Source organism: Tyto alba, unplaced genomic scaffold, assembly GCF_018691265.1.
Source record: "Tyto alba isolate M040663 unplaced genomic scaffold, T.alba_DEE_v4.0 Super-Scaffold_14, whole genome shotgun sequence".
NCBI classification, from domain to species: domain Eukaryota; kingdom Metazoa; phylum Chordata; class Aves; order Strigiformes; family Tytonidae; genus Tyto; species Tyto alba.
Window position 1 is genome coordinate 24,342,228 of NW_024881276.1, and position 19,179 is coordinate 24,361,406.

General features: G+C 36.7%; 1 protein-coding gene across 1 annotated transcript in view; it reads right to left on the reverse strand.

Annotated features, from left to right (window-relative positions):
- Positions 1–49: 49 nt before the first annotated feature.
- TRAPPC10 (trafficking protein particle complex subunit 10) overlaps positions 50–19,179 on the reverse strand; it is a 47,344-nt gene continuing 28,214 nt past the window's right edge. Inside the window, exons 13-23 of the mRNA XM_032994485.2 lie at positions 16,099–16,211; positions 14,515–15,029; positions 10,529–10,670; positions 9,248–9,406; positions 7,885–8,114; positions 6,602–6,702; positions 6,043–6,169; positions 5,070–5,240; positions 3,563–3,740; positions 2,955–3,149; positions 50–2,131 (exon numbers count right to left, since the gene is read on the reverse strand). Coding sequence (XP_032850376.2) covers positions 1,893–2,131; positions 2,955–3,149; positions 3,563–3,740; positions 5,070–5,240; positions 6,043–6,169; positions 6,602–6,702; positions 7,885–8,114; positions 9,248–9,406; positions 10,529–10,670; positions 14,515–15,029; positions 16,099–16,211 — 2,170 coding nt within the window. The 3' untranslated portion in view covers positions 50–1,892. The remainder of the gene's footprint in view (positions 2,132–2,954; positions 3,150–3,562; positions 3,741–5,069; positions 5,241–6,042; positions 6,170–6,601; positions 6,703–7,884; positions 8,115–9,247; positions 9,407–10,528; positions 10,671–14,514; positions 15,030–16,098; positions 16,212–19,179) is intronic.

A 19,179-nucleotide genomic window follows, 5' to 3' on the forward strand; every position in this document is an offset into this window, starting at 1 on the left:
CCTTCAAACGAAAAATAACTAGGAGAAGTCAGAGCAGCAGCAAAGTCAGTTTCTTTTTAAAACATGTATATTTAGAACTGTAACGCTTACAATTTCATTAAACAATCTTAGTACAATGTGTTTAATCTAACAGTATATTACAGAACAATGTGAAAAATGATTTAATAGCAAACCATGAAAATGGAATTAATTATAATACCTGCAGTGTCAAAGTCACTAACTTGTTACCTTTTCCAGTCAAAGAATCCCAGCAGTCAGTCACACTAAACGATGCTTTGGGTTTTATCCAGAATAAAATGGTATGATTTCCACAGAGAAAGGGCATTCCTTCACAGAAAGAAGATGCATAACAAGAACATTTTCAGCTAGCAGGTCTACTTTATACATCCATTTAGACATACTGGGGTTTTTTAAATAAAAAAAAAAAGTTAAAAAAATGAGACCAGTGCAGGGCACCTATTGACTTTTCAATTTAATTGTGATTCTTTTGGGAAAAAGGGTTTGTTTTTTTCTTCTCCTTTATAATTTAACAGAACCTGAGTTTAGAAAAAAAACCAACAAACTTGTCTAATGAGCAGTTCCTCACTTTAGGTTTACTGACAAGTATTTGATATGGGACAGTTTTCCTCTGTGGAATCTGTTGACAACGCACCATTATAGATCTGCAAGTAGAAAAGGTCATTCTCAACATTAAATGCACAAGTTTCAGTATCAGAAGCAGAACATCAGAAGGAGTTGTAATTTTTCCAGTCACAGGTGGATTTGCAACATTCACAAAAATTACACTTTTTTTTTTTTTTTACATTTTTTGTATTTACATTTCAGATATAAATAATGAAATTCTTTAAGTTACATGTTTTAACTTTGTTTCACAATTATTCTACATCTGCAAGCTTTCCTATATCAAACCAACCCCTTTCTTCCATCATGAATGCGGAAGTCTGGCCTCTAATCAGTAATAATTACACTAAGCCTTTATGATGAAAGGTTGACTGTTCAAGTATCACATCATACTGAAATTTTTGCCCCAATTTAAGAATTGGGGCAGCAAACCAAGCCACTTAGAAATGGTAATAAAAGAAATTAATCTGGGAACTCAATAAGCCAAATAATTTATTATTAAATTCTATCAATATCTTTCTTTGGTAAGAACTATGCAAGAGGATGACCCAGCCCCCACCCCCAAAAAAATCATATATATGTGACATCACAGTGTCTACTCTGTGAAGGAGAAAGCCTCAAAAAATCAAGGAATTTTGTTCAGTTAAGATTGTTTATAGCAGTAGCTCTTCCATGCATCTAAGTATGCAAACAATGGAAGTTTTATATTAAATTGCAATGACAGGAATTAACAATGATAAAACAAAACAGAACAAAAAAAAAGAAAACAACAGAAAAGCAACTATTACACCAGTGAATGTGCTGTTGTATGCTCTGTTGTGTTTCTGGCACATGTGTGGAAAAGCCTGTAAATAATTACATAAAAATCCAAGATTTGGATAATTATATCATCCAACTCTAAATTCTAAAGTATGTAGGAAGCATGAAATCAATCTCTCAGCTGCCAGACTAAAATAAAGAAGTGGTCCAAATATTTGGATGTTTTATTTTGGTTGTCCGGTGTTGTGATGCAGGATGCGACTGAAGGGAGAAAACCCAATAGCTTACACAAAACATACTGAAGTGGCAATATAAACTAGCTGACACAAGCTTCACTGTGCATTTAAATTGATACAATTGTCTGGTGCTTCCATGGCCAGTACCTGTTGAGTGCCATAGGTCTCCTTAGAGTTAGAATGTTACAACAAAGACTAACCAGGTCATAATCCTTTAAAGTGCTTTCATATCCAGTTTCTAACGGGTTTTGCTTTCCTCATTCTCATACCAAGTTGTCACGTGATATTGACTTCCAGAACATGGTCATCCTTGCTGGGAATGACAAGTATTTGCATCCCCGTGCTGCAGTTGAAGACCTGACCAGATGAAAAGGACTGCAGACGGGGCATTGGTAAACCTTTGTGTTCCCCGCTGGCTGCGGAATGCAAGCTACCTCTGCTCCTTACGCTGCTGCTGTCAGCTTGATCATCCACATTCTTGTCCACAGAGAGGTTATCGTTTTCAATCCAGCTGTCTGTTTAAAACAAAAACCCACAGTTTTATTCTATGGAGTGATAAAACAAAAAATGTCAGAGCTCAGGCGCGCAGTCAACGTGCCACATGTTAACAGTTACTGATCATCTCTGCTGAGGTAACACTCTGTGCACACTTTTGGCCAGCAGCAGATGTAATGGAGTGAATTATAATGGTTTCTAAGGAAAATTGAAGTAGCATTACCTCACATTTGTCACAGGCTAGAAGGGTGCACACCGGCGGTTCCTGGAGCTCTGCTAACAAATGGTAAGTTGCCTGTATGAGTGAATTCTCACTACAGCTCTGGGACTACTTATTGATACAGATAAATACTCTAGGTAGTGGTGGCTGTGGTAATTTAAACTCTTCATCTCATCTGGTTTATATGCCACATGTTTTTAGCAGTTCTTTTATTTTGTAATTAATCCTTTCAAAAACTGGGAAAAAAACTCAAAGCTAAGGAAGACACAGTAGATGTGCGGTTTACAGACAGTGAAACCATGGGACTAGAGGGTTATCAAGTAGTTTTCACTTGATTATAAAGCCAGTGGCAACTAATTTGCCCAGTAATCTTTAAAGGAAATATAAGAAAGCAATGCATTTATTATTCCTCCTCACAGATTAAGGCTGCAGCCCAAATTCAAAGTTCTCATAAGAGCAACATTTCATAAGTGTCAAATGAGAACTGCGAGCGAAGGTAAGTAACAAAGATGCCTATGAGTACTTGGTCAGTATACTTCCTCTCTTTGCTTTTCTCTTTACACAAGCACACAGGAGAAGCAGAATCATTTATGAAAGTAGCCATGTAGCCAAGAGAGCTTTACCAGCATCAAGTTGCATGGAGTGAGCAGAATGGTGAGGGAGATATTTAAACAATCTGACATCAGGAAAAGGCAGATATCCAGCAAACAGCGGCATCACTTCCATGTGGACTTTGTGAGTTGCTCGAGCTGCTACAGGCATAGATATCACTCCAGAACTTTTTCCACAGACTGCCCAGTTACTACTGTTGTCAACAACTGCAAGAGTAAAGAGCAAACACTATAAAGATCTTTTCTGAAAAATTAAGAACCCTCGGTATAATTTTACAGCACTTTTAAAATCAGCATTTTAGCAACATCTAAAAGTCCACCAGTGTGAAGAGCTATGCAAGGTAAGAAAATAGCCCTACACAAAAGGGACCATAGTTGGGCCTCAACAAGTATCCATCCAGTCTGAACAGCATTTATATTTTACTTGAAGACAGATTAACGTGGAAAAAATAAAATATTCTCAGTCTGGCAAAATGAAAACTGCTTTACTGAGTGTAAAGTCACTTCAGTGAGTGTACTCACAATACAAGAATATATGCCATGGAAAGTCTGGCAGATGTCATTATCAGAACAAAACTACTGGGGAATTTTGTCAATATGCTTAAGGAAAATATTCTTACCTTCATACATAAGTTTTGTTGTGCAATATCCATCTGATTCTGTTAATGCTTCATCTCTGTCAACCTCTGAGAGGTCAACAAGTCGGGTGATTGACACTTCTAAAGAGCAGAGTGAGCCTGTTTTACAATATTCTGCCCCCAGTGGTGGAAAAATTTCAGTTTTCACATGATACAATGTCTGTCAGGAAGAAAACAGTGCTGTTATCAAGAAAAAAGGGGTGGTTTACTTGCGTTTAAACTGAACTGGACAAGTGATACAGTACAAAACTTCACATTTATAACATCTACAACCTATTAAATCTTTGTAATGCAAGATTCAGTTGTAAGTAATGTTCACTTCATTATCTTGCTCAGTTTGAGAAAATAATCAAATCAAATTTGATTCAATCTATTGTTGATACTAGCAGTGAGCATATCATTTTGACCTCCATTTCTGTGCTTTAACTCAGTTTTTCAATGCTCCTAAATGGACACCAATCTTCTTACCATTTAAACAAACTTTTATCACTTTCTTGGCTCCTCACTTTTCAGACACATTACTCAAATTTTGAGTAATACGGGAGAACTACTTCATCACTCTTACCATCATAGTCCCCAGAATAACTGTGCCCACATTATCAGAGCTAATTTTTAACTACTACAAAACTAAATTTCTACCAAAAACCCCCGGTGTTTAACACAGTTCTCTTTAAAAACTTCAGAAAGATGCTGATACAGGTGTCAACAAACACTAGTTTCATGCTAGTAGGTAAACAAGTAGCTAAAATATTGCTGAACACCAGTTTGTAATAAGCAGGTAGAAAACACAGCAACACTGAAAACAGACAAAAGGATTTAACCAAATGAGAGTCTTCTCATGTTGCTACTTTCTACCCAAGCATCAAAAAGGGTAACACAAGACTGAATTTAGAGATGAGATTAAATAATGTTGATAGAATTCCTTTAATAGAAAGTTGTATCTAGCCTATATGCATGCTTCCTAGCTGATAAAAGGAATAAAAAGTTTGTCCATAAAGGGAAAGAAGAAACATTTAAGATAATGGCCTAGAAAACCCTGAATATTTCATCAGAGGACCTCATCTCAAGCACTACAAAAACCAACTCAAATGCTTTCAATAGCAAAGAGTTTTCGGAAATTGCGATTTGTTCTGGAGAGCACAGTCTTAAGCCAGCAGGGAAAAAACAGCTCAGTAATCTAAGGACAGTCTCCATGGCACAAGCCCAGGAAGGTAAAAACACATAAAAAATTAAACAAAATCAAGGACACTTTTGCAAGTGTTATGTCCCTCCCTGTCCCCTACTCCATTCCAGTGGCAAGCATGTGACTCCACTATATCATATCAGGATTCAGTTCTATGGTTCAACAAACTGGCTTTCCAATGATTCTAAGTAGATATCAATCTCATTATTTCAACAGAAGTTTTCTAATGTATTTCTTGATTTTCTCTTTCCATATACTAGGAAACCAGATTCAGTTAATATATACTACGCTTAGAAGAGTACATACAAAAAAATTTTCCACTTGGAATTCATAAGTGAACGGCTTCAGGGTAAGAGACTGTTCTTCAGAGGTAGCTGGACAAAAGCTGACTGAAAACAGGCACTGCAAGGAAAGAGGAAGCTCTTTTGTCCACTTCAATTCCCATACAAAGAATATTGATTGCTTACTGTATATGACCTGAAAGAGAACGTTTATAGTATTAGCTCCTTCTCTGAGAAAGAAGTGGAAATGCACATATATATGTTTGCTTGTTCTGGTGTTAATACGGTTTATAAAAACAGATTACCTATTTAGTGTTAAATAAATCGTTAGGGAAAATATGCAACCAAAATAACTAATAGTGAATTTTTTAAAAAATGCGTGTGTAATTAAAAGGAGGGATACACTTCCCAGTCAGAATCAGTGTTTCAAAAGGGAACACTTCACATTCAAGTACGTGTGAAAAATATTTTATTCAAAAGTTACATTTAATAAAGATATTAATAATGTTTGTATATACTTTTCCTAGGCACCAAGAATGACCAATTTAGTATCTTGTTCAGACAAGGCTAATGGAAACTTCAAGGGGACTGTTTTGCAACTTAAGTAGTTTACAGCTGCATTTAATTGGAAAACAGTCTCTACCTAATTTTTTTCCTAAAACCTAATGAACAAATTAAATGTTAACAGTGATATTACATTTATATAGCTGTTGTTCAAGCAGGTATGTACTGCTTTGCATGAGTCAAACGGACAAGTCTGAAAACTTACCTAATAATCTGCAAGTTTTAAGAATTTAGTCTGAGATCTACAGGTGTAAATGCCTTTTAAAGCACCCTTAAGATTCAAAGTTACTCAGAGGACAACAAAGGTCTGACCTAAGGCTATCAGCCTTAGTCGCTATAAAATCTATGTGCAGAAGTGATAATGATTTTGCTAACAAGAGCTTTCATCTAGCTGTTCTGCCAATGAGCTCATAAACAACCAAGTGATTCTTTACCTGTTGAGATTCAGTGTTCAGAGGTACCAGCTTCAAATCTGTACAGCCAGCAGAATTTTTTAGACTGTTGTCTGAAAGCTGGAAACAGAGTTCTGACAAGTTCTGTACACAGACTTGCACATATTTCCTGGAAAACATGACACAATAGTTACATTGAAAACATGTATATCCATAAAATTGTCTTCAAAGTGCTCAGCTCAAGCAAAACCAGAATGGCAGGTATACTTGTTTCTTTCAATCATTTCCTCAGTACTTACAAGTCTGTAGAAACAAGGCTGTAAAGCATCCTCTTTCATATGAAACAAAACCAAATAACTACACAGAAATAGGATAGCTTGGTTTATCTTGTGGTTTTATTTCCAAAATAGCTGAAACCACAGATCTGTTTTATTGTTATGAAAGAACACTAGAGGAAATGCACAAGCTTCCAATGGGAAGCTGTGTAAGACAACAAAATCCCAATTTAAAAAGAAAAAGCTACTATAAATATTACTTATGAAACTCCAGCTCCATATTTTGTAAGAAGAAAGAAGCAATAACTACTTAATGAGTACATTACCGTTTGCCAGCTGACAATAAGGAATGCTTGGCATTAAAAGGTATGCAGAATGTTAATGCAATAATAGTGGAGTAAATCGACCAAGGACAATCAATGGTTACCTAAAGGAAAAAGGGAACAAAGTTCTTATTCATAATGGCCTTTGGCATAATGATTTTTATTTTCTTCTCATTTCTAAGCAAAACTTTTCTCATCAAGTGTCTGCATCTAATGCATCCAGAAGCAGTGCAAGGAAAAAAAAAATCAATATGTCAAAAACTAATCTGACAAAATATTGGGGTTTTGTTTTCATGTGAGCAGGAAATGAAATCTCGAAGTGGAAACTGACATACCCCGTTCTGAAGACTAGAAATAAAGGGGAACAGAAGAAAAAAAAAAAAAACAGGACACAAACAATACCAATAGCATCTTAACACAATAATCTGTTAAGAGGTCAATATCAAATAGATTGCTTTAAAATCTATTACTGAAATGTCTTTATAATACTTTAATATATTACATACAAGCTCAAAATATTGAAAAATATGTATTTAATGTATATTTGTTTTAACTGGAAGCAGCACACTTAACTGAACTATTTCTCCTTAAGCAAATGCTGCCATTCTTCCAATTGTAAAGCATATATATTTAACAATATAGTTTTATATGCAGAGGAAAAAAAAAACGTCACATCACATTTTATCAACGCTAGTCTATAGCTATCCCTTTTACCCAACTCTTCAGACTCTTCATACACAAGGATACATGGCAGCACACTTGGTCAATTTTAACAAGGAATTAACACTGTGAAAGGTGATGGTTTCAAGATCATTTTGCTGTCAGCTGAGGAGCTTTCCATACTACTTATTTTATTCACCCTTCATAATGAAAATTAAGAAGAAAAGTTACCTCAATCTATATAATGCGACAGCTTAAAACACTGCAGTGTTATGTACCTTAACCCAGCACACAAATTCTTTGCAAGTGGAAGAAATATCTTTCCCATGAGTCAGAAGGGAGAATTTAAAGACCACCAAATTAGTATCCTTCATCCTATATAAACTGTGTTAGAACATTAAAACTCAGATTACTACCCAGTGGAACAGTTGGCAATATAGTGTATATTTCTGCTTATATTTATGTTCTCGTCACAATACTTGCAATGATTTTCACATGTACATCTTCTAAGTGAAAATTAGTTCAATGCAAGCAGGTTTCCCAGCCCACCATCACTTCTATTTTGTGAAGTGTATGCCCCTGTGATCAAATAGATTTCATAATAAAAACGTTAAATTACATCTTACTTTTTGGTCAACAGTAGCCATACAGTTGTCCTGTTTCTGCTTCTCTTTGTTTTTTCTGTGAACTTCTTTATTTGTAGTATTTTCTTTGTCCACTGCAGATTCTGTGGCTGATGGCAAATACATAACTTCTAGTTCAAATTCAATCACATGGTATGCGGGAACTACTGGCAAACTGATGCTTGTGATCTTTTCAGAAGACTGAATCCTTAATGATGATTCTGAGATCTTTTCTACAGTTGTGTAGAATGGGGAAAAAAGTAGTTTTAAAACAACAAATTCATCCCTTCCCAATTTTCTTTTTAATCTGTAAGTAATGGAACTAGCCTAAAAAGCAATAGTGTCATAGAAAAATACGTGGTGCCATAACCATTTCCTAGCAAGATCTCCATGTCTGCAAAAACAGCAGCAAGAAACCACGTTATACAACTCCACGGTAACCTCTTCAAATGAGCTATAATCCACACATCTTAAATACCACTGCTGTTCACAACTTCCCAATAGTAACGCTCTATCCTTCTTAAGCCACAGGAAGGTAACCACTGCATTCTGTCTAGTAGTCCCTTCCAATGTCTGAGAAAGAACTAAGAGGACAATTTGATAACAAGCTTCATATTAGCTAAAGAGCTACTTTAGTCCATCATATGACACATACTGAACTTTTTACAACATCCTGCACTCCTTAGTCTCGTAATTTCACTTCAAGCAAATTTACAACTTATTGAACACACACACATCAGTATTCTTGGTTGCCATGCATCATCTATCTTTAAAATACTACACAAGGTGCCTCTGTACTGTCTATTTTAATCTTAATTTCATCAAGTCTGTTAAGACTGTTCTTCCCATTTATGTAAAAGTTGGCTGTGTTTGAGCAACTGAGAAGCCTATACAGGACTTATGCTTGGAAAAAAGGCAATTAGGATGTCATCTGTTTAAATGAAACATCAGCCAAAGGAAATGTTCTATTTACATAGAGCACTACATAAAAACCTACTTAACAACTACTTCACAATAAAAATGGTCTAGTCAAACTAGAGCTCACATAGTAATAAAAGTTCACCATCATTCACTTAGAAATCATGACAGATAGTCATTTCAGCAGCAGTTTCACATCTACTGAATCTCATCAATGGAAGTAAAAGTTGTCCAGCTATGTTTGCTGAAAATTTCATACTATTTGAGGATGAAAGTTCAAGACCTTTCTTGGACTGAAGTACTCTGTTCCAAGTCCCTAGAATTGTTCTTAATAGTGACGACTGAAAAAGACAGCATCAGTGTTCTTAATACTGTAAGTACAGGTTTACTTCAGGATTACTGAATTTTCAGCCGTTTAAAGATTATTAATTTTTACTTCATTGCTTACCTCTGGTGTTGGAATAGATCACTGCCTTGCTCTCCGGATGGTACAGAATAGTCATGGCATCCGCGTTACTGAGCTGCAAAGTATCCCCATTCTTCATGGTGTAGTGACCAGTAGTCACTGTGAATTTCACCTTCTGGGGGATGCCAGCCAAAAGGCTATCTGAAGAAGAAAGCAGAAATTTTTAACAGATTCCAGCATCCATCAGTAGATGGTTACAATGCATTGCTAAGGCATGTTAGCAGTATCGCCAGACAATTTGTCACACATGTTAGTGTAACTTAGAAGTGTGGGGTTTTGGTACTATGCAACACATTAAATCTAGTTCAGATACATCAGTGTGGAGAAACTGGTTGTTTCAACTTAAGTGACCAAACCCACTGTTTCATGGATGGCTTAGACTAGCTGGCTCACATACTGTGTAGCTCTGGCAGCACAGAATTCAGAGAAATAAAATAATCCCAAAGAATTTACTAAGCTTTTTGTTAAATTCTCCAGACTGTAGGCAGCTTTATGTTTTTGCACCTACAATGCCAGCCATACCCACACACTGTATTTACATAATCAGGAATACCAGTATGCACAGACTCTCAAATATCTGAATCACACCCATTAATTTCATAGGGGTAGCGAATTTGATTAATGCCCACTATGCTTGTACATCCTTCACCACAAATTGCAACCCCTGTAACTGGAATGATAGCATAAAATACATATTAACTTCTCAACTACCTCAGTTAATAGCCTGGAAACAAAATCACTATTTCCTTCCATTTATAAATGAACTCTACAATAAGTAATGCTCAGCCATCCATGAAGCCAATGGATTTATTCAGTATTAAATTTTAGTTAAGTTTGTATTATCACCTCTAGTAGAGGATCCCAGTTCTTACACATTTCTCGTAAATACCAGATACTGCAGTGTCACAGAAATAGCGAATCAGGAACTCAGTCAATTACAGATTTAAATATTCACTTATCCTAATCAGTATGGCAACTCAAATGATAGCTGATATTTAAGTAACACTACATGTTCAAATTCATGTTCAAAAGTGACACTACATGTTTCAGAGCCAAGCACTGGAAGCAGTTGTTGAAAACTAGCCATCATTAACAGAGCATATTTGAGGGACAATTTGAAAAATGAGAATTTATTTTAGACTCAAAATTAAGAGTAAGGCAAAAAAAATGTGAGTAATAATCAAGCCAGAAAATGCTTTATCTAGTCCCATGAGAGTACAACAGAAATCATTAAAACAATTCCATCACAGCAGCTGTACCTACCAGTCATCGGTTCCACTTTTAGCTGGGGCTCCTGAGAATATACATCATACTGCACAACTGGGTAAATATGAAGAAGGACAAACTGTACTTTTCCCACTGAAGTGCACAGTTGCCTGAGTGTGTATGTCCCAGGTTCTTTGGCCTTTGAAGAAAACATTTGAATGGATTTTTCAATTTAGGAAATGCTTCTAGAACAAACCCTCTACTAAAGAACAGCATGTTTTCAGCTCATTTTTATCAGATACTTTGCATTTGTAAATTAAAATGAAGGACTTGTTTTCTGAGTTGGTGACAAGATTTTCAAAGGAGCACCTTTTGACCCATTAAGACAGAAGCCATAGAGTGCTGACTGATTCAAGAAAAAAAAGTAACATGTACCAATAATCATAATAACTAATACAGTAGCTATGCCATCAAACTGCTATTTTGGGGTGCTTTTTGTCTTGTTTGTTGGTTGTTTTTTTTTCCCCCCCTCCAAGTGCCACATACATTAAAATATAATCATATTTATTAATTACTGAAATGCTATTTAGCAAGCGGTGAAGTGCCTATTTGGCTAACATTCATAAAATCCTACAACATTTATATAAGGCACAGCTTTCAGCTCAAGCTATCAATTTCACACACTCCTCACCCCACACACTGTGTGAATGCTTACAAAAAAGTAATACATACATATTTCATTTCAAAATATTCCCTTACCCTGAATAATGGGATTCTGAATGTTTTTCGGTAACATTATAAAATACAAATCTGTATCATCTGGTAATACATTTATTCTTGATTCTATTGGCTCTTAGCTACTAATCCTAGGGAATGGGAAATGTTTTCTTTTTCCATGTGCCATTTTACCAAGTGTAATACATAAATATTGATGCTAGGTATAATTAAATATAAAGAATAAGATTAAAAGTTATGGAGAAAAGCTGTAACAACTTAACATTCAAACCTCACAGTTATTTACTTACAGAGCAAATCCTGACTGAAATTCAGTATTATGCATTTTGACATTAAAGTCATGAAATTTTACTCCTTGAATACTTTATAAACAGAAAAGCACGAGTAAAGTATTTCATAATATATATATACTTTAAACCTCAACATGGGATGGGAATATCAGTCTGGAGAATTTAGATAATGCTTTCTGATCTCTTTTAAAGCTTGAAAAAAATACACTGGAAGATTGCTATCAGCATAAATAACGCTAATCATCAGTCTAAGATCTACAGAAAGAATCAAACTACCTCTGCACCTTACAAGCACAGTCAGTCCTCCTCCAGCAAAATTAGTGCAATTAAGCATTGCTGTAAGAAAATTTAGAAAACAAGTCAGCAGTTTTAGCCTCTGGCTAGCTATGTAATTCAGTAGAAGTGACACAGTATACTACTACAATGATAATAGATTTTTAGTAAACGTTTTGTAAATACTGCATCTCAAATCTAGAGAAGCTTTCACCACGTTACCTAGTAATACACTGTCAAAATTACAACATACTCAGATTTTCCCTTTAAGGACAGCTAAGTCATGCTTTGAATAACTGTATGAAAATTCACACTGAGCAATCTTCCCGTGCAAAGTTCTTTCAAGCAAGAAAGGTTGGAAAAATAGGAAAGTTATAAGCATAAGGCCCTCCATCCTCCAATAGTCACCAGAAGCATATAGAACAAGGGAAGTCTAATGCAGAGCTATTATCTAGCTTTTCACCCATATCTCCTCTTCTGTGGTTTCAGATTGCTTCCTGATCCCACTAAGCCAAAATGCCTGCTCAGAACAGTCTCTAACAGCTTTCTTCTAGTAAGGCTCCTTCACCTGAAATCCAGTTCTACATACATGTTAATTTATTTTTACAGAAACCCACATTTGCAGCCACTAAGACATCTCAGTATCTCCAAACCCCATTCATTTGTCCCAGTCATTTGAAAGAATGAGAATTCTAAAAAAATCAGGTCAGTAGGTAGTTCAAATGACATTACAGCAGTGTCACACTGTATCACTGGGGACTTGAACTCAACTTCCATCTGGAGATACCTGTTATCCACGATGTTATTCTATGATGTGCATGTGCACATGTAACAAGCACATCTCTCTAGTGCTTTCTGCCACAGAGCTGGAGGAATGGAAAGACAGAGTACCTAAGCCTACAGAAAGCTTCACTCTATATAAAGTTCTATGACAAGATAGAAATTAACAATTAAAAAAAGAAAAGAAAAAAAAAAAAAAAAAAAAAAAAAAAAAGAAGAAAGTTAAAATCTCAGCTGTGGAGCACCTAAACTGTGCTATGAATGATAAAGAAAATTCCTGGTCAGCTCTGTCTAGCTATCAATTTTTACTCATCAAAAGCAGACATATAGATTCTTATTTCAAAATTACTTTAAAAAAGGGACCAAAGCTAATTGAAACCAATTATAAAATGGCAAAGCTAGCAGCCTTATATACCATATGTGGCTGCAAAACACTTTCTCCCTCTTCATAGCATCCATATACTTTCCAATATAGAGGATGGATAATGCTCAGAAAATGAAGCAGCTATAAAACACCTGTTGCATTCCTCACTGTACTACTCCATCTCCTGTTAATCATTCAGATGCTGCACTGAATTTCTCAGCATTTTCTCTCACTCAAGTTTTCTCTGCTCTGATGTTCATTGCTGTAGCACCAAACTCTACTAAACACTATGAAGGGTTACAGAGGTGGAGAGGGAGATAGAAAGTATTTAAAGAAACTCAAAGAACAGAACAACATGGTAATCGAGGCCAGCAGCTCCTACTCGTGGAATGCCAAACAGATGGTGAAGTCTCACTTTTGAAAATGCTTGGCATTTCACTTCCTAGAACTAAGTCAACAGGTAAATGCCTTTCCCCATTTCATTAATACAAGTAAACAAACCACAGATCAGCAGAGTACAATGTCACAGAATGAATTGTAATTTAAAAAAAAAAAAAAAAAAAAAAAAGGCGGGAAAAAAACCCCAACCACCAACTAAAAAACCCTCCCACAAAAAAAAACCACCACCACGACCAACCACCCAACAGGACTGGTACTCAAGGTCTGCTGATTTCCAATTACTATGCACTTCATAGTAATGCAATGTGAACAGAAGTGACAAGCACCACTGCCCTTAAATATTTCAGCAATTACTGGGAGCACTTAGCTTTCTTGGCTAAGAGTAATAGGAAAAAATGGGTTACTCAAAGTATTAAGCTGATATAGAGCACATGTTTAAGATGGGAATTCAGGGAATTTCATATATACACTATATGGCAGAAGCAGGATTGTAATCCATTTTCTGAGGGTGGCATTTAGATGGTGACATGCTATTTTCACATGTGTTTCCTCATGCAAATTTAGTCTTCCTGTAGCAGATAATCCTTATGTTCTTGTCTTCCAATACCTTATGTGATCAAAATGAATAATGGGGGCAACTTTAATTCTGACATCTTCTAAATTCAAATATTTGAAGCTGAGATTAATTTTGCCATACTTCTTGCAAGTAGGTTTACTACATCCACCAAGTGAAAAAAATATTCTATCACCCTCCACAGTGACAGGCTGTCAAACAAATTTAACCACACAGTCACTTACTAAAGGCTAGAAAATGCATTTCCATCAACATTTTTAAACATTATTCTCAATGAGCTCAACAGTGAAGGCAGACTTCATGAGTAGTACATTATCTTGTATATGAATTTATCAATTTAATTTCTGGCAGTAGTAACCAAGATGTTTAAAATAAGTTTTGGAATGCTGACTCAAATGATTCCAAACAGGAGAGTCACCTGTACATTTTGGCACAAACACAACAGCCTTCTTTCAAGAGAAATTAAGGTCTAGAACAACAAAAAAAGAAAGCCACAAGGGGAATGGCATCACCCAAGCTGTAACAAGAAACAATACAGGTACCACTTGCCAGCACTATGCTCTTCCTTGGCCAGTGCTTTTAGTTCTTCTTTCATGAGTGCTACATTCACTCAGCTACAAGAACATACCTGAGTACTGAATGTTATTTTATTGACCCCTGGTTCCAGTATTAAGTTGTTGCATTTCAACACATGAGCCCCATCTTCTAGAGTCACCCCTGAGGGTATATCCAGTGAACTGCTGCTCTCTTGCCTTCGTAGCAGCATGTGCACATTTTTGCAGATAATTCCTGCAGTGTTCAAAGAATTGTCTGAGGGACTCCGTTCATACATTTCATATAGCTCCAGTGCTGGCAAGTTGTTTCTTGACAAAGGAAAGCCTGCAACTTCATTTGGAAAACTGATGACACCGTTGGAAGTTTTGTGCTTTGTGAGCCACTCAGCTGTTTTTCTGTAACTATTTTTTTCAATGCTGAAGTGAACATGGATGGCAATCTGATCCACTTGGACAGGGATGGGCATTTGGCTCAGCAAAGTCAACTCAATAAACAACTTTCCACCCACATGGACAACAGCATTTGGAGGGTCAAAATGTAGAGTTTTCAACTGCGCAAAGGAGTGCATAGGCAATATAACCTTTTGACCTGGAAAGAAAAACAAGGATTTTATTTTTCTCCAGTGCTGCTGGTGATCAGCAAATCTTTTCTCTTACAAATTTAACCCCTAGAACTAAACAGATCAACAACTTTTCACAATTAATCCTTTCACAACAAATCAATACTTTAATATTTTTGTTTTATCTTGCATAGAAATGAGACTGAGGAATGCTGAGATTTATTTTCTAGCAGTTACATGTACTACAATTTCAGTACTCAGGCTATTAAAGACAGCTAAACTAGGAGATAGTGTCTAAATAGAAGTTTAACATTTCAATACTACATAAAGTGTTCTAGACAAACACAGTAGCAAAAAGCAACAAAATTCCCAGAGCACATAAATTAAGAGCAAGTACAAGTTTAAGAAACTAATGATGGGACTAGTGCCTTGAGCCATCAGCTTTACCATACAAGGGTTTTTCATTCTCTTTTCTAGATTCCAAAAACCAATATTGAGGCAGTACCAATTAAGAAGCAAGTCTAAAATAGCATATTACTTATGATATATCTATCCATCAAGAAAAACTTCTGCATAAAAATGAACAGTCTTCAGATCTACAGGAAGTATTCTGTATGAATTTGAATTATGGTTAGTATCAGAGGACAAGGTATTACTGAAGCAGCAGGAAGAATAGAAGTAGGATGGCTGAAACAATAAGGTGCAAGTGGATGGGAACAGATCTAACATCAAAAGAAGCATCATCACAGAGCTACCATCTGCGTGCCAGCAATGTAGAGACAAAGATAAGTTAGGAATTGAAAAAAATCCAACACAAGATCAATTATGAGCTGTCAAAGCAGAGAAACAGATAAGTGAAGGAAAACAAAGACTTTCCAGAACTCAGGATGAAAATGTTAATTACCCTTTCATCTTTGACTATTCTTAATTATTGCAGAAGTTTTATAAATGTACTGGAGATGACAAGAAATGAATCATGTTGGTTCAAGAAGTCATATAAAAGGTAATGAAACAATCGGAAAAAGCCTTCCAATTTACTTTTAGGGAAAGATCAGATTAGAGCAGCTGAAGTTTTAAGTATTTAAGAACCAGACTTACCTTGGTTCTCTGCTTTCTGATTGGCAAAATCTAGTATTTCTTGGCAAAATCTTTTGCGTTCATCTTCCATTAAGTGATTATCACCAGCTAAAAGGCTGCTTGTTTGAAGATAACTAACAAAGTTAAGGAAAAATGAGGTAGAAACCTACAACATTCAGAAATCTGACTGAAAACAAGACAGTTCAAGTACTGCTTTTCTAATCTTTTAATACAAGACCCGCTTTTATCATCACCACACTCTTCCATCAGAAAAGGAACAATGGAAGATTTACTATCATCTGAGAATATTGCAGAATCTCTACTTTTTGCAGACCTACTAAAATATGATCCATTATTAACCTGTGCAATCTGCCCCCACCTAAAAAGATTAGTGAGCACAGAAAATTAATTATTTAACAATAGATAAATGCAGCATGCAAGTTAAAGACCCAGTGTACTGCATTATGCTGCCCAACATTTAGAACTAAATAATAAGTACTTGATTATATTCCAGTTCACTAGGCTGAGAATCTTCCAGCTGTTACAGCATCAGTTACCATAACTAAGTCATAAGACATTCTTTATACTTTTGAGTGCTGGGGCTACAAATGCTCTTTTAAATATTTAGCTAAGTCTGCAATATTACTGTCTCAGATTCTTTAAAATCATTTGCACTGAAACAGAAGAATGTAAGTCTTTAAAGGCAATGTAAGAATTTTCAGAGGAGTCAGACATTTACAATGTCTGTCTAGTTCTAACCCAAACAAATAAAAAACAAAAAAGAAAAAGCCCAAAATACACTACAAATTTGAATTTAGCTCAGCTTTTCCAATCCCTAGGGAAGTTATGGAACCAATCCTCCTAGGAGCTCTCAAGGCAAATAAAGAACATGACTAGGAAAAGCCAGCACGGATTCACTGGGGCAAATCATACTTGGCAAACCTGATCGCCTTCTATGACAAAGTAACCTGCTGGGTTGATGTGGGGCGAGCAGCAGACATTGTCTACCTGGATTCTCCAAGACTTTCAATGAGATTCCCCACAGCCTCCTTCTAGAGGAACTGCTGTGTTACGGTCTGGACAAGTGCTCTGTGCGGTGGGTGGGGAATGGGCTGACAGGCTGCAGCCAGAGGGTGATGGGAAACAGTCCTTATTCAAACTGGCAACCTGTCACGAGTGAGGTCCCCCAGGGATAGATATTGGGCCCAACACTGTTTAGTATCTTTATAAGTGATCTGCATGATGGGACCAAGTGTACCCCGATGAAGTTTGCTGATACCACCAAACTGAGTGGGGAAGTGGACGCCCTGGAAGGGAGAGCCACCCTGCAGGAAGGCCTGGACAGGCTGGAAGAGGGGGCTAACAACAACCTCATGAAGTGCAACAAGGACAAGTGTAAAGTCTTGCACCTGGGAAAACATAATCCAGGAGTGCAGCACAGGCTGGGATCTGCCTGGCTGGGGAACAGCTCTGTGGAAAGGGACCTGGGGGTCCTGGTGGACAGCAAGCTCAGTGTGAGCAAACAGTGAGCTGCAGCGGCAAGAAAAGCTGACGGGATGCTGGGCTGCATCAACATGGGCAACACCATCAGGGATAAGGAAGTCATTATCCCACTCTGCTCAGCGCTTGTCAGGCCACACCTGGAACAGTGTGCTCAGCTTTGGTCCCCGCTATACAATAAAGATGTGGAAAGGTTGGAGAGGGTCCAGAGGAGGGTCACAAAGATGATAAAGGGACTGGGAAGCCTGCTGTGTGAGGAAAGTCTGAGAGAAATGGGTTTGTTCAGCCTTGAGAAGAGAGGGCTTAGGGGAGACCTTAGCACCATGTTCCAGTATTTAAAGGTGGCTACAAAGAAGATGGAGACTCTCTTTTTACAAGGAGTCACATGGAAAAGACGAGAGGTAATGGGTACAAGTTAATCCTGGAGAGATTCTGATTGGACTCAAGAGGACAATTTTTCACACAATCAGCCACTGGAATAATCTCGTCAGGGAAGTGGTGGATTCCCCAACATTGGATGCTTTTAAGATTCAGCTGAACAGGGTGCTGGGCCCTCTTGTCTAGACTGTGCTTTTGCCAAGAAAGGTTGGACCAGATGATTCTTGAGGTCCCTATGATTCTGTGATTTTCATGTACAGTAAGATTCTTAGTACTGTCACTTAGGCAAATAAAAAACAAACAAAAAAACTCCCAACAGCTTGGAAAAAAAAGTTAGAAGGGCCATTCAAGAAAAGCTGTCTTTCCTTGCAATTTTCATAAGAACAGTCCTGCAGAAAGTACTCTGTTCACTAACCATTCCCGTCTGGAACACCTAGGGGAATTCCATTTATAACATGGCACCAATGAAAGCAGTAGTCTTCCCCCAAAACACTAAAAAATAATGAAAATCTACCATTTTGCTATAGTACATAATATCCTGCATGCAGCACAACAGTTCAGATTAGAACCAAGTTACTTAATTTAGCTAACAAATTTAAGCAACAACACAAGGCTAAAATGAAAAGCAGAATTCAAATAATGCTGTTTCTAATGCCAAAAAGAATACAACAAAACACCCAAGGCCAGTCAGTAGACTTTTCCCTACACACACACCTCTTATCTTGAAAGTAGGAACAGTATAACACAGACAGATTTAATATTTAAACAAGTACAGCTGTAGAGGATAGAACTGGTGTGTAAAAATAATACAGAGTATCAAAGTGAAAAATTTGAAGCCTGTCAAACATTAGAATGGGGCCAAAACATTCTCTCAAAGTATTACTTAGCATTTATGTGGCATTTACAGAGAAGATTTCATTCACACACTGAAGACTGAGCTTTTATACAGCTTAAAAGCAAACAACTCCTACTCCCCTTCTGAAGCAGAGATCAAAGACAGAAATAAAAAATAAATTACATAAAAAAAAATATTAAAAGACCACACACCACACCAAACCCACAAGATTTTCATCTTCCAAGCCTCTGTTTTAACTTTTGGAAAAAGCTATAATTACAAATACCAAAAGAGTCCTTGCCAGGTCAGAAACAGGAAAAAGGTAGTAGCAGTTATAGAAAGAAAGCCCAGGAATTAAGCTTCTTAATATAGGAAGGCATTATAATGCC